At 43.8% G+C, this 14,582-nt stretch overlaps 1 protein-coding gene across 1 annotated transcript; it reads left to right on the forward strand.

The window, feature by feature from the left end:
- The first annotated feature begins 2,990 nt into the window (after positions 1 to 2,990).
- On the forward strand, positions 2,991 to 9,336 carry LOC136516946 (probable serine/threonine-protein phosphatase 2A regulatory subunit B'' subunit TON2). Its single transcript, XM_066510450.1, has 12 exons — positions 2,991 to 3,277; positions 3,940 to 4,031; positions 4,249 to 4,311; positions 4,406 to 4,504; positions 4,724 to 4,882; positions 5,157 to 5,228; positions 5,349 to 5,481; positions 5,581 to 5,645; positions 5,793 to 5,868; positions 5,990 to 6,091; positions 6,222 to 6,414; positions 8,732 to 9,336. Exons 1-12 carry the CDS (start codon positions 3,100 to 3,102, stop codon positions 8,970 to 8,972), a joined length of 1,473 nt encoding a protein of 490 aa, XP_066366547.1. The 5' UTR covers positions 2,991 to 3,099; the 3' UTR covers positions 8,973 to 9,336.
- The last annotated feature ends 5,246 nt before the right edge of the window (positions 9,337 to 14,582 follow it).

The raw sequence follows: 14,582 nt of genomic DNA on the forward strand, positions 1-14,582 counted from the left end.
AGAGACGGTGTGGGAGAGGAGACCGAAGGGATTTCTATTTTTATATCAGTGGCATTTGTGGGTAAATATCATGAAAGTTTGTGGGGAGGTCTGTAACCTCAGATAGTGGGGATCGGGAGTGACTGAGTGAGTCCGGGGGAGCATGTTTTTACCGTTCCCTCGGATGTACACAGAATAGAGAGCGATTCACTCAAATTCACTGGAGAAGCTAGAGCGTATTTTTGTGTTTGGCAGCCGAGGAGCACTCAAATTCACTGGAGAAGCTAGAGCGTATTTTTGTGTTTGGCAGCCGAGGAGCAATTCTCTTAGAGAATCTGATCCATGGAGCGCTCCCAGACGCAGCCTTCATTCACCATGCAGTCGCTATGCGTATATATGTCATATATACGAATCTCATATACTTGCCTGGTCTGAGGTTTTGTGTATGTCTGTTTCTATCAGATGTTCTCAAAAGATGAGCCATCGAAGATAAAAAAGATGCAAGTAAATATAACGATAAGATCATCAAGCACAATGTCGCTAAACGCTCTGTTCGTTTAGGCTGATTTGGCTTATAAGCCATGACTGAAAGTACTGTTGTCTGGTTTGGTGTGAAAGAAAAATACTATTCATTGGCTGATAAATCATGGCTTATAAGCCAGATACGAGCAAGCGAATAGGCTGAAAGTCTTCGAAGAATTGGTGGGTGCCAAAAGATGTAGGGAGATTAAGGTGACACTCATGCGGCACTTGTTCGTGAAGCTACCTTGATGGTTGGCGAAACTGCAAACAAGAGGCTCAATCAAGCTGATGACTGAGGTCTGAGGGCTCTACAATCTACAAACTGATGTAGGCCTGTTCGCTTGAATTTATCAGCCTGCTTATCAGCTAGAATGTACAGTATTTTTTCTCTCACAACAAAATAGCTTTAGCCAACTTATTAGCCGACTTTAATACCAACCGAACAGGCCTAAGATGGGATGATGTAAGACTTTGTTTGGATGGAGATAATTATGGTGTAAAAACATGAATTAAGGTTTTAATTAAACGTATTATCTACTGACACAGAGTTATTAATTCTTTGTTATTTTGATCGAGTACCATTGTTGATATTGTGATGGAAGCATGCAGGTCCCACATGAATTGGTGCATTTGAACCCTGCTCTCAGGATGTCTTTCCTTTGGATTTCATTTTATATCCATGGTAGTCCTAATCATCTGTGCACACAAGACTTGTCGTCAGCTAAGCATCACTTTGGTATCGGTTAAGCAAGGGTGTGACGGCCTGTCTTTGATTTCATTAAAAGATTTAGAGATATTAAAAACTGATGTTTTAATTTGATAATTTATAAAATGATTTTGCTGATTTGTTTTTTGTTGGCTTACACACACATATTAAAGAAAAAGTTGGAGCACTTTTGAGTTTCTCATTATTAATTAGTTGTTACAAAAAGCTTGGGCCATTGAAAATCGAAGTAATGTTGGAGAATATCTTAAATCACATCATTCTAATATGGGCGTGGCTAGCGCCCGGATGTCCGGACATCCGCGCAGCCCGCCCCGTCCGCCTTCACCCCATCCCACGTGCGCATTTCGCCCCATCTCTGCGCCCGCTGGTCGCCCCTGACCCCTCCTCTCTCTCTGCGTGAGTGCGCGGGAAGCACTCAGAAGCCGGGATGAGCAACTGAGGACAAGCACGCCCCTAGCGCGCCCAGACCACAGCACCACCGTCCGCCAGCCCCCCGCCGCGCCGCGCCCTGTCTGCTCGCCCCCGGCCGTACAATATAAAACACTTGCAACATAGGAAATATTTGAATGCAACATACGTCTGAAAGTATATGAAACATTTGGAACACGCACTTGCAACATGTGTGTGAAACACACGAAACATCCAGATTTGCAACTTGCAACATGAAACTACTTGTTGCAACATAAGACTAAAACAACTGAAACATTTGGAACACACTGTTGCAATATATCTCGAAACATCTACAACATCCAGATAAAGAAAGATTGCAATAGACATCTAGAAACAGATGAAATATTTTGAACAAACGCTTGCAACATGTCTCTGAAACACTTGCAACATATGCAACATGTGCAACATCCTCCGATATACTTTTTGCAACATCAAAGATCAAATAAATGCAACATACATTTGAAATGTCTGAAACACTTGAAAACACACACACATATATATGCAACGTATGGGAGAGAAGGTCGGGCCAGTCGATTCTGGGCGTTGGGGTGGGAGCCGGCGGCAAGCCGGCGCGCAAGCACCACCAGCACCGGCCACGCTCGTGGGTGCCTGGCTTGACCAGGGAAGACTAGAGGCGCCACAGGACGTGTGCCCCAGCGGCCATGCGGGGTCAGTTGCGTGCCCAACGGCGATGGGCGACGAACGAACAATCAGGTGACTGCCACACAGGTGAGCGGTGCAGGGAGCGAGGGCGCGCGATGTGGCTGGTGATGGGGGTAAGGGCACGGTGCGATAGCCAGATGAGCGCGCGCTGGAGAAGGGGGCGGACGTATGAGCAGCCATGCTGCTTTGAGGCCGGGTGGATAAGCACGAATGAGTGAGGTGTGGGCTTGGAAGGGACGAGCGGATAAGCGCAAGGGAATGGTAATTTGTTTTTTTTTTGTATGGGGCCCACTCCTAGGGAGCCACGTCCAGAAGAGTCATGGACGAACGCCCTGCACGAAATATTTCTGTTCTAATGTACATGCTATTGAGTATCGTTTGATAGCTCAGACGTTGTTTTGTTGTTGGAGAAAAATATTGTACGATGTCTGATAAACCATGCTAATATGTTTAAACGAACCGGACGTAAATAAGTTTCTTGTTCTTCTTTCAAGTCAATTCCATCTTTTGCCGATCTTGTATAGTCGCCGATCAACATCTTGTCCAACAGCCAAACGCTGATGCAAAAATCGTCGCGTTTCAAATTTCAAATCTCGACCTTGTAGAGTCGCCGATCAACATCTTTGTCCTTCTCATCTTTGCCCACACACGCCCAAACCGGACCGCGTCGGGCCACCACCCTGTTTCGGCCAGAGCCCGTTCCACTCACTGCTCCCCCACGCGCTCGCCCCCGCCCCCGATCCACCACCGCGGCCGCGATGAGCACCGCCTCCGGCGACGGCGCGGACGCCGGCGGCGACGGGGCCTCCTCTGCGGCGGCGGCCGCGTCGGCGCCCGCCGGGAGACGGATCCCGCCCGCCTCGTCCATGCCGTGGGTCCGCAACCTCCGCCGCTTCGTCGGCACGGGCGCCGGCCTCGGATCCGAGGCCCTCATGGGTCAGTCAGTGCCTCTCGCCTCTGTTCCTCCCTTAGCCAGCCCCTCCGGCCTCCGCGCTAGGCTAGGCTCGGTCGGAGTTGCGCGCTTTGGATTTCGAGGTGGTGGTGGTTAGGTGCTAGGACTAGGGTTTACATCCGCCCCAGGTTGAAATGTGTGTGGTAGGAGGATGGGATCTGTGCACCATAGGGTTTATGGTGATGTAATGCAGCCCCACGGGTACCTTGGATACTGATTTGCAGCTGTTGATTTTGGTGGTGATTCATTGGGGAAGAGAATGGTGCTTTCTGAAGAGGTAGTGACGTTTAGGAAGGCTATAGATTTTGGATGTGTGCTGTTTGAGCTTGCACCTATACTCATTATTTGATGATAGGGGGATACCTGGCCTCAGGACAGTGGGCTGAGTGCTAGTACTTCTCTGTCGCTGCACCTGTACGGAGAACTAGGACCCTTTTTCTTTTGTAATTTATCACATTTACTGAATTAAAGTAGTTTTGGTAGTTCCTTATCCATGGGTGCAGGAAATTGATACAAAAAACTAGTATGTTCTCTTTGGAAACAAGCTTAAAATAAAATGCTACACTAGACTCTGGTGGTTGCTTTATTAATCAACATATACATTTCGCACTACACTCATGATTTGTTCTATACGCGCAATTTGCAGAACTGGAGACTAAAAGGATATTGCTTGAGATTTTCAAGGAGCGGCAGCGGAAGAGTGCTGAAGCTGGTTCCATCCCAAGTTTTTACAAGAAGGTGCATGATTCAGTTTGCTGAGTGTTCTTGTCCTTTTATATTTGTCCTCGTAAGATGGAACTTACAGCTTAACTTAAAATAGAACAGTAGCAGCTCTAGCTGCCTGCATAGAGAATAGTAATTTCTTTTGGGTTTCCTCAGTAATTTCACTTAGTTCTATTTGTAGAATCTAACACCCTAGTTGTGGATACTAAACTAATCTCCATCTTGTGTCCAGAAACCTGAAGAAGGATCCATTAGCTCTAGGGTTCAGAGGTTGGCCAAGTACAGGTTTCTAAAGGTAGCATCTTTTGATGACATGCTAAGCTTTATTTTGTTGGCATTTTCCTTTTCATGACTTGTGCCTTATGGGAGATTTTCAAAATCAATTACAGAAACAATCAGAACTTCTGCTGAATGCTGATGATCTTGATGCCATGTGGGTTTGTCTCAGAGAAAATTGTGTTATTGATGATGCTACAGGTGCTGAAAAGGTAGGATTCTTTTTTGATACATGTATTTTACATCACATCCATTTGTAAAGTCTTAGTTTTTGTTGCATGTTTGAATGTCAGCATACTAGTTTCGTTCCGGGCTCACCGGTTCACCACTAATAGCTACATGCGTGATCTCCATTTATGTTTCTTTAGCTGTTTATGTAGCACTATTTTTATTACTATCACCCTTTCTTATTTCTTCCTGGAATACTGCAGATGAATTATGAAGATTTCTGCCATATCGCCACAGTCTGCACGGAGCAGATTGGTCAGAAATGCAAACGTTTCTTCAGCCCTTCAAACTTCATGAAGTTTGAGAAGGATGATTCTGGGAGGATTGCTATCCTACCATTTTATCTTTATGTCATGCGAACAGTGAGTTATTTTCTGCAAGAAAGAGTAGTTAAAATTGCCAGCTAGTTTTGTCCCACATGCTTCACTTTGTCTAATAGTTGTGGGTTGGTTAAAACCCACATTGTTAGCAATTCCGTTCTCTACTCTTATCTGAAGTAATTTTTTACTCCATTAATTATTCTGTTTCATTATTTATACCAAGTTTGTCTAAATAACTGTTAGGCTACACCTTAGAATCTAATTGTGCAAATTATGGTGCTATATACTGATCGTTTGCTTACTGGTGCTTCTGCAGGTTTCTCTTACTCAAGCAAGAATTGATATGAGCGAGCTCGATGAGGATTCTGATGGTTTCCTTCAGCCTCATGTAAGGTCACCCCAGGACACGTTGATGATTGTTTGCACCTTAGAAGTGTTTTTTATGCCTTAATTGTTCTCGTAGGAAATCGAAGCATGTGTAAGAGGACTCACTCATTTATTTTCATAGGAAATGGAAGCATATATTAGAGGACTCATCCCCAATTTGGCACAATTGCGTGACATGCCCACTGCATTTGTTCAGATGTACTGCCGCATAGCTGCACGCAAGTTCTTTTTCTTCTGCGATCCACATAGACGGGGTATAAGAAAAAAGAACTAGACTTATACAGTGGATTTATATCCAAAACAACATTATGAGATTAACTTCCTATGCTGTATTATACTGTTTATGCTTGCAGGGAAAGCTTGCATAAAGAAAGTGTTGCTGAGCAATTGTCTTCAGGAGCTAATGGAACTACATCAGGTACTTTTTAATATATTTTTTGCACTGTTCAATGTGGTGAACTTGATAATCTTGGTACTTCTACATTGAAATCTTGCTGCATACTCGTATTCCACATGGTTTTGGGGATTTGCGCATTTTGATGATTATCATCACTTGTATTTTCAGGAGAGCGAGGAAGAGGTAACCGATGCCGAGCAGGCAGAAAACTGGTTTTCCTTAACTTCAGCTCAGCGCATATGTGGTATGTCAGCTGGAATTCTCGTAAATAGTTGTTTTGCCCCGTAGATTTGAAAAGTATTATCTACGTACCATTCTAGTGTGGTGTATGGTCAGTGTTTGATTTTTACCTGATGCCTGCGCAGACATGTTTCTTGCACTAGATAAGGATACAAACGGTACACTGAGCAAACAAGAGCTCAAGGAATATGCAGATGGTACATTGACTGAGATTTTCATTGAAAGAGGTTAAACTCTGCCACTGTTATTTTTAAACTTTATTGTTGTCCCAAAGCTAGTGTCTTTAGGCATAGATCATGAACTGTCTTTCAGAGTTTGCTCATGAATGCATAACAACAATGTGGTTGTGTTTTTCAGTTTTTGATGAGCATGTTCGCCGGAGCAAAGTTGGAGGTGGAAACAGTCGCGAGATGGACTTTGAAAGCTTTCTTGATTTTGTTTTGGCTCTAGAAAACAAAGATACCCCTGAAGGCTTGACATATTTATTTAGATGCCTTGATCTTAATGGAAGGGGGTTCCTTACAACTGCAGATATCCATACTCTATTTAGGTATGTAATTATTTATGGACTAATTTACACTATACTAGTCTGATGATAGATCTACTTGTTCATAGTCATGGACATGCAGATGCAGCCCCCCTTTTTCTGATGGCCAAATTAAAGTGTTTTAGCATAACATTTCAAACTCAAGTTTGAAAATCTATACCCTTTTGATCAATCTATTTGGCTTGAAAGCAGTACCGAACGAACTTTGGTTTTGACTTGCTCCATTGTGATGCTCTACTCTGTTATTTGTATTTTTGCGAAAATTTACCTGCCTATATAAAAGTAAAAGAGGGGAAAAAGGACCGACTCTTAAACTACATGAGGTTGGCTTGAAACTTACTTTCGCCGATTCAGTTGCACTACCTATTTCTGTTATTCCAAGCTGCCTAGAGTCAGCCTGTCATCATTATGGATTTACATGTATAACAATAAAAAAATTGAAATTTGTGTTAAATAGTACTGTGAAGTACAAAGCTTGGGTTCTGTTCGTTTCCTATTTTGGGAAGCACCTGTATTCTGGAAGAAAAGAAAGGAGGCTGTTAGAGTTAACATTCCTACCTGATGCCATCTTCCTAGATTGAATACAACAACAACAACAACAACAACAACAACAAAGCCTTTAAGTCCCAAACAAGTTGGGGTAGGCTAGAGTTGAAACCCAGCAGAAGCATTCAAGGTTCAGGCACGTGAATAGCTGTTTTCCAAGCACTCCTATCTAAGGCCAAGTCTTTGGGTATATTCCATCCTTTCAAGTCTTATTTTATTGCCTCTACCCAAGTCAACTTCGGTCTTCCTCTGCCTTTCTTCACGTTACTATCCTGGCTTAGGATTCCACTACGTACCGGTGCCTCTGGAGGTCTCCGTTGGACATGTCCAAACCATCTCAACTGGTGTTGGACAAGCTTTTCTTCAATTGGTGCTACCCTTAATCTATCACATATATCATCGTTCCGAACTCGATCCCTTCTTGTATGACCGCAAATCCAACGCAACATACGCATTTCCGCGACACTTATCTGTTGAACATGTCGTTTTTTCGTAGGCCAACATTCTGCACCATATACAACATAGCAGGTCTAATCGCCGTCCAATAAAGCTTGCCTTTTAGCTTCTGTGATACCCTTTTGTCACATAGAACACCAGACGCTTGGCGCCACTTCATCCACCCTGCTTTGATTCTATGGCTAACATCTTTATCAATATCCCCGTCTCTCTGTAGCATTGATCCTAAATATCGAAAGGTATCCTTCCTAGGCACTACTTGACCTTCCAAACTAATATCTTCCTCCTCCCGAGTAGTAGTGTTGAAGTCACATCTCATATACTCAGTTTTAGTTCTACTTAGTCTAAAACCTTTGGACTCCAAAGTCTCCCGCCATAACTCCAGTTTCTGATTCACTCCTGTCCGGCTTTCATCAACTAGCACTACATCGTCCGCGAAAAGCATACACCAAGGGATATCCCCTTGTATGTCCCTTGTGACCTCATCCATCACTAAGGCAAACAGATAAGGGCTCAAAGCTGACCCTTGATGTAATCCTATCCTAATCGGGAAGTCATCCGTGTCTCCATCACTTGTTTTAACACTAGTCACAACATTGTTGTACATGTCCTTAATGAGCCCGACGTACTTCGTTGGGACTTTATGTTTGTCCAAAGCCAACATTCTTTGGTATTTTATCATAAGCCTTCACCAAGTCAATAAAAACCATGTGCTTGCTGAACTTTTAGTTTGTTCTGCTGGCCTTAACAGGCAGTATATCAGTTGCTTCAATAGTTAATCTCTAACCACCAGATGCTGTTATGTATTTCTGTTCCCCTTTTGCACCCACAGCCACAGGCATCCTCTATTTTATTTTTTTCTTTTAAATTTAGTTTGAATCACCAGTTGCAATGTTGTTAGGCAACACGTGGGATGTGACTGACAAGTATTATCCCAGAAGGCTTGAACAGGGGCTGCTCGGTTGCTGTTTAGCTTTTATGCAATCTAACTAGCTAAATGTGTATTTATTAAGTCCTGTAATATTTTACTGTAATTTGTTGATTAAAAATAGTTTCAACTATTATAGCTGATACTAGAAAATGCTCAATACAACAAGTTAGTCAACTCAGATATTTGATCATTTTCTGAATTCTGATACTCATTTCTCAATAGTCTTCAAAATATGTTTTCAAGTAGTGCTATAAATTCTTACAACACTATGCTAGTGGAGGCTTATGTATTGAACTTATTCTATGATGTGCCCCATGACATCAGTAGGCTGCTTTCTGTTTAATTTGATCATTCATGTTTCTCATGCAACCTTTTTCATGTTTTCAGAGACGTACACCAGAAGTGGATTGAGGGCGGGAACTATGAGCTTTGCATAGAAGATGTGAGGGATGAAATTTGGGACATGGTGAAGCCCGCAGATCCTCTCAGGATCTCGCTGTCGGATCTTCTTTCTTGCAAGCAAGGCGGGACTATCGCCAGCATGCTTATAGATGTGCGTGGCTTCTGGGCCCATGACAACAGGGAGAACCTTCTCCAGGAAGAGGAAGAACAAGTGGAAGAAGCATGAGTTCTGTTCTCCAGCTGCCTCAAAATCGCAACATCCTCGGAACTGCCTGTACCGCAGTATCAGTCACTGTAACTTAGCTAGTGTATTAGATCCGTCGCCACCTGTTTCCTGAAGCTTTTTTGTTGTAAGTGTGCCATAGTGGTCTTTGAACTTGTCGAGGCTAGCGCGGCGTGGCCATATTGACATCTGAACACCACCCAGCCTCGGCAGCCTGTATGTACATGTAGATTGCACCAAGCGCGAGCAATCCTGACTACGACGTTACGTCTGTAAGCCTGTGTAATTCATTGTATTCAGTTCGTACATGGCTTGTGGATTGTTACTTGATTGCCTGGTTTATGCTATTTTTGCTACATCGCAGAAGCTTGTGCTCGATCAGTGGTGAAGCTCTAGCCTGTTAACCGTCTGTGATCTTGAAACCTAAAGAGTAAAATACACCGTGGGTCCTTTGGTGCTTTTACATCTATGTCCTCGAACTATTAAAGTGACTATGTAGGTTCTTGAGCTATTTCCGCGGTGCATCTATGGTCCAAAAGCAGCCACGCGAGCCACGTAGTCCGACGTGTTGGTGCCATAGTGGCATTTGGAAAGGCCAATTTAGAAAAGCCCCCCGTGAATGTTTTGTTCATTAGTGGGTACTGTAGCCTTCTCTTCCCCAATCTTCGTTAGCGTTCTTGGCTCGTCGGCCATGGAAAGGCCAATTTAGAAAAGCCCCCCGTGAATGTTTTGTTCATTAGTGGGTACTGTAGCCTTCTCTTCCCCAATCTTCGTTAGCGTTCTTGGCTCGTCGGCCACCGCGCCGCCCGCATTCTCTGGTCCAACGCACGCAGCCTCCCGCCGTCGTCTGTTAGGTTGAAGATACAGCGCCTCCATGCATTCTGCAAGGACGCTCGGCAGCTCGTCGTCGGCGCAAAGGGTTGAGGCCCCAAAATTCAAGAAGCGCACTAGGCTGCCCCTTATGCCGTGCCCCACATGTGGCGAGGAGATCTTGGAGCTCACTTCTCGGGTCCAGGATCTGAGGTCCCGGGGGCCATCTTCTTCAAGTGTCGGCTTCATGAGAGAGATGTAAACCCTTGAACCATCCTGTAGCTTTCTGCTCCTTTTGCTTTTGTTAAACCCTTGCTGTATAAATTGTAGGACCCTCGAACTTGCCCTTGGTATCTGTTTGCCAACAAGTATGAGAAACTGCTGATTAAGAGGGGGATTATTGAGAAGAGAGGGGCTGCTGATGCCGCATTAGGCCTGAGCCATTGGCTGAAGTTGAGCAGATCAAGATTACAATTGGACGCATTGAGGGAGTACCAGAAGCCAACAAGACCAAATTGACACCTTTGCTTGATGATGTGCTGTCTCTGAAGAATGGAAGTGATAGAGTAGCTGAAAAGCTACAGGAAGTTGATAGACCTAGGAAAAATTATAGCAGTGTGCCTTGTAGTTGTTGCTGTGTTTGTTGTTCTAGGTGTAATAATCATGTTTTCAAGTAAAAGTGGCAGCTTAGTAATCTCATTAATTATGTGTTCAAGTGTTATGAAAAACCTGCATCTTGTTTCAGTTAGCAGTCATGTTCAGTGAATGGAATTTCTGTTTGTATGAATGCAATATTGTTTCAGTTTGTTTTATGCAATTCTCTCCATCAATTGAAGAAGTTGATAACATGCACTGGAAGATACCAGATCAACATGCTGACATACCATTACCATCAGTGTCAATTCAGTCACTGCAATTACATACCATAGTTTAGGCCATTCCTTCTATGACCATCAAACTGCAACTAGACAGTACATTGTCATTGCATATGATCTATATCTCTATGATCATTGCACAAAAGGCAACCTTAGCTGCTTGACAAAAGGCAGCCAGTGCTTCTGGACAAAAGAAAACCTTAGCTGCTACACAAAAGGCAACTATTTTTCATGTACAAAAGGATGACACTACATCTTGGTACTGTACTTGCTCTTGCATAAGCCCAAAGCTAATTTTTTTAGATTTTCCCCTTTGAACTGTCCTTGGAAGTTGGAGTATAGGTGCCTCACACAAAACCTGTGTTCTGAGTCAGGAAAAGTTTGCTGCACAGCAGGGATTAGACCTTTCTGTTTATCTGTCATGATGGTCCAAGGTGTAGTGTTCTCTTTTCCAAGATCCTCTTTCAACTTCTCTTAAGAACCACTTCCAAGAAGCAAGACACTCAACATCAACCACTGCCATTGCAACAGGTCAACAGGAAAGATACAGTCATTAGGATCTATTCCTACAGCAGTTAGCAACTGACCCCCAAATTTAGTTTTGATGTGGCAACCATCAAGATATATGATAGGCCTGCATCCACTTAAAAATCCCCTCTTGCATACATCCAATGAGACATACAGTGAACTAAAACAACCATCAAGCAATTTCAAACACAAAGTGTTGCCTAGATTGTCTTCCTAAGTTCCTGCCCATAGTTCCACAAGTCAGTAAACTGCTTCACTTCATCTCCATATATCATGTTCCATGTCAGTCTCCTAGCTCTAGATAATTTGTTCCTAGATGGGGTCAAATTTAACTACAGCTGCACTGTCCTTGCAAAAATTGTCAAAGTCATCTTCTCATCAGCTCTGAACTTGTCTACATACTTCTTGGCTAGCCATGTTACAGTACACCTTTTCAGTACCCATTTCTTCTAACAAGTATGATCCCCAACAAAAGTCTTGATCACAAAATAGTTCACCCTTCTGTCCAATGAAACATACAAGTACTATGGACAATCTTCATCACAATGAGCTTTGATTCTAATCCTATCATTCTTGGTCATCTTTATCTCCACTCTATTCTTGATACTATATTCAGTAATAGCCTTTCTAAGCACCTCTACTAAATCAAACTTCATGCCAACTTTGAAAATTGGGTTGTGCAAATCTTCTGGTATGAAACTTCTCATGTTCTGCCTAGCCTGACCCTCTTCATCAGATTCTAGTAACTCTAATTCTTCTTCATCAGAGTTCAACTCATCCTGTTCTCTGCCTGCTGAGTCCTTGTCTGTGCCAGTTGGGGCATTTCTTTTTCTCCCTGCTCTGACTATTGTCCCTTTTGTTGCACCCTCATCAACCACCCCTTCATCAACATTGTCACAAAATAGGTCATCATCACCATCATCAACATCATATGTCAACAAAATCCACTTCTGAACTGCCTTCACTATCATCACTGAAAGGATCAAGATGCCCAAGAGGGGGGGTGAATTGGGCTAATTTGAAATTCTCTTGCAATAATCAAATCCTACGGATAGCCCAATTAACCCCTTGTGCCTAGAAAAGTGTTTCTATCAAACTAATGCACAACGAACTTGCAACCTATGTTCCAAACTTACTCTAGCAAGCAATTCTATGGATGTAAAATAAGTATTGAATTGCTCAAAGTAAATACTCAAGGTAAGTGCTCAAAGTAAATAGAGAGAGAAAGGAACGCGGCGATGTTTTGCCGAGGTATCGGAGAGTCGCCACTCCCCACTAGTCCTCGTTGGAGCACCCGCGCAAGGGTGTAGCTCCCCTTGATCCACGCAAGGATCAAGTGCTCTCTACGGGTTGATTCTTCGACACTCCGTCACAGCGAATCACCCAAAGCCGCTCACAACTTGAGTTGGGTCACCCACAAGCTCCGCCGAGTGAACACCAAACTCCCAATCACCACCAAGCCGTCTAGGTGATGGCGATCACCAAGAGTAACAAGCATGAACTCTCACTTGACCACGCGAAGCCTAATGAGAAGATGGATGCACACTTTGCTACTCTTGATTTGCTAATGAGGTTTCACTCTTGGATTCTTAAATCACAAACACCTCACTAGGACCTTGCTCTTCTTGGCACTCACAAACGTGTTTCTCAGCTGTTGGAATGAGCAAAAGTGACTCCACTCACGAGTGGAGCTTCTATTTATAAGGCAGTCTGAAAAACGAACCGTTATGAGCTTCTGCGGGACGACCGGACGCTCCGATCGTTTTGACCGGACGCTCCAGTCAGTTCAACCCGCACAACAGTTTTCAAGTGGTGACCAGACGCTGTCAGGGTCTGGTCAGTAATGACCGGACGCGTCCGATCACTCTTGGATGCTTACTGTACTCGACCGAATGCTGGATACTCAGGGTCTGGTCAGTATTGACCGGACGCGTCCGATCGCACTTTCTCAAGTCTGGACCCTTACTGGAGTCGACCGGACGCTGGCCCTCAGTGTCCGGTCACACTAGACTTGTTCTCCTCAGTCAAATGAACTAACCGGACCCTACGGTCAGCGTCCGGTCGCACCGGAGCCAGCGTCCGGTCAGTATTTGACCCTCCATTCACTTTCAACTTTCGAACATATATGAATGAAGTTTGCTCCAAAGGATCTTAGGCATTCATAGGAGCTACCTAGAGCTAGTTTTAACAAGTGTGCACCACACCTAACTCACTAGACTCAACTAGGTCAAGCTACCCATTCATACCCCCCTTAATAGTACGGCCAAAGAAAAAACAAAGTCCTAAACTACTCTAAGTGTCTCTCCAACTCCAATCGACACTTAGAACTAGTTATCCTTAACCTTGTCATCCATCCTTTGAAAACCGAAACGATTTCCATCGTAGGGGCATGACAACCTTGATTGCCCAATCGATCTCCATTACCATGACCTAACTTAATTGCCTCTGCAAAACACACGTTAGTCATAGTAATCTTGTATTGACATTAATCACCGAAATCCAACTAGGGGCCTAGATGCTTTCAATCTCCCCATTTTTGGTGATTGATGACAATACTACCTCGAGTATGTTATGGAGTGAGGTTTTTGATGGGCTTAGTTCATATAAGCTTTTGTCGATAAGAACAAAAGAGTTAGGCAAGCTTATATGACCCAAGCCAACACAATGTACTCAAAGGATATGAATTAAGCATGAGTACAAATCACAAAGCTCATTTGCTTCGAAGTATAAACGCGGAAGCAAAAGCAAATGAGCATAACACAAGTGATATGACATATAGATAATGCAAAGTAGAAATCACACATGTCATATATCACAATCACGTAGATAGCACTATCACATAAATATAATAGTATGCATGAAAGTAAACACACAAATGCATAAGTAATAGTGTATCACACAAATAAAACTTCAAATGTATATAATAAGCTAATACTATATAACTAGCTCCCCCTAAAACTCGCTCCCCCTGAGTCTACATACTCAAACCCTCTCCCCCTTTGGCGTCAAACACCAAAACCTAAGGGTCGGTCGGCGGGGCTGCAGCGGACGAGTCAGGCGCTGAAGTACGTGGAGCAAGATGGAACTGGGCGCCATCATCATCTGACCCTGAGCTCTGAACTGACTGACCCTCTATAGCAGGGAGTGTCGCTGAAGCGGTCTAGGTCTGAGCTAGGGCTGGTGCTGCCTGTGAAGCTGCGAGAATGTCTGTCGTAGGATCTGACAAGGCAACAGACGAGGGGAGCCTCTGAGTAGTCATGATAGCTGGAGCTGCTGTAGACGAACCAGCGGTATGCATATGAGGTGGAGTAGGCATGCTGGTTAACTCGCTGAAGGATGCTCCAAGACTCCTGGAGACTGACGTCTTAGGCACGAATAGCGAGGAAGACTACTCAGGTGT

This window comes from Miscanthus floridulus, chromosome 17, assembly GCF_019320115.1.
Source record: "Miscanthus floridulus cultivar M001 chromosome 17, ASM1932011v1, whole genome shotgun sequence".
Taxonomy (NCBI): domain Eukaryota; kingdom Viridiplantae; phylum Streptophyta; class Magnoliopsida; order Poales; family Poaceae; genus Miscanthus; species Miscanthus floridulus.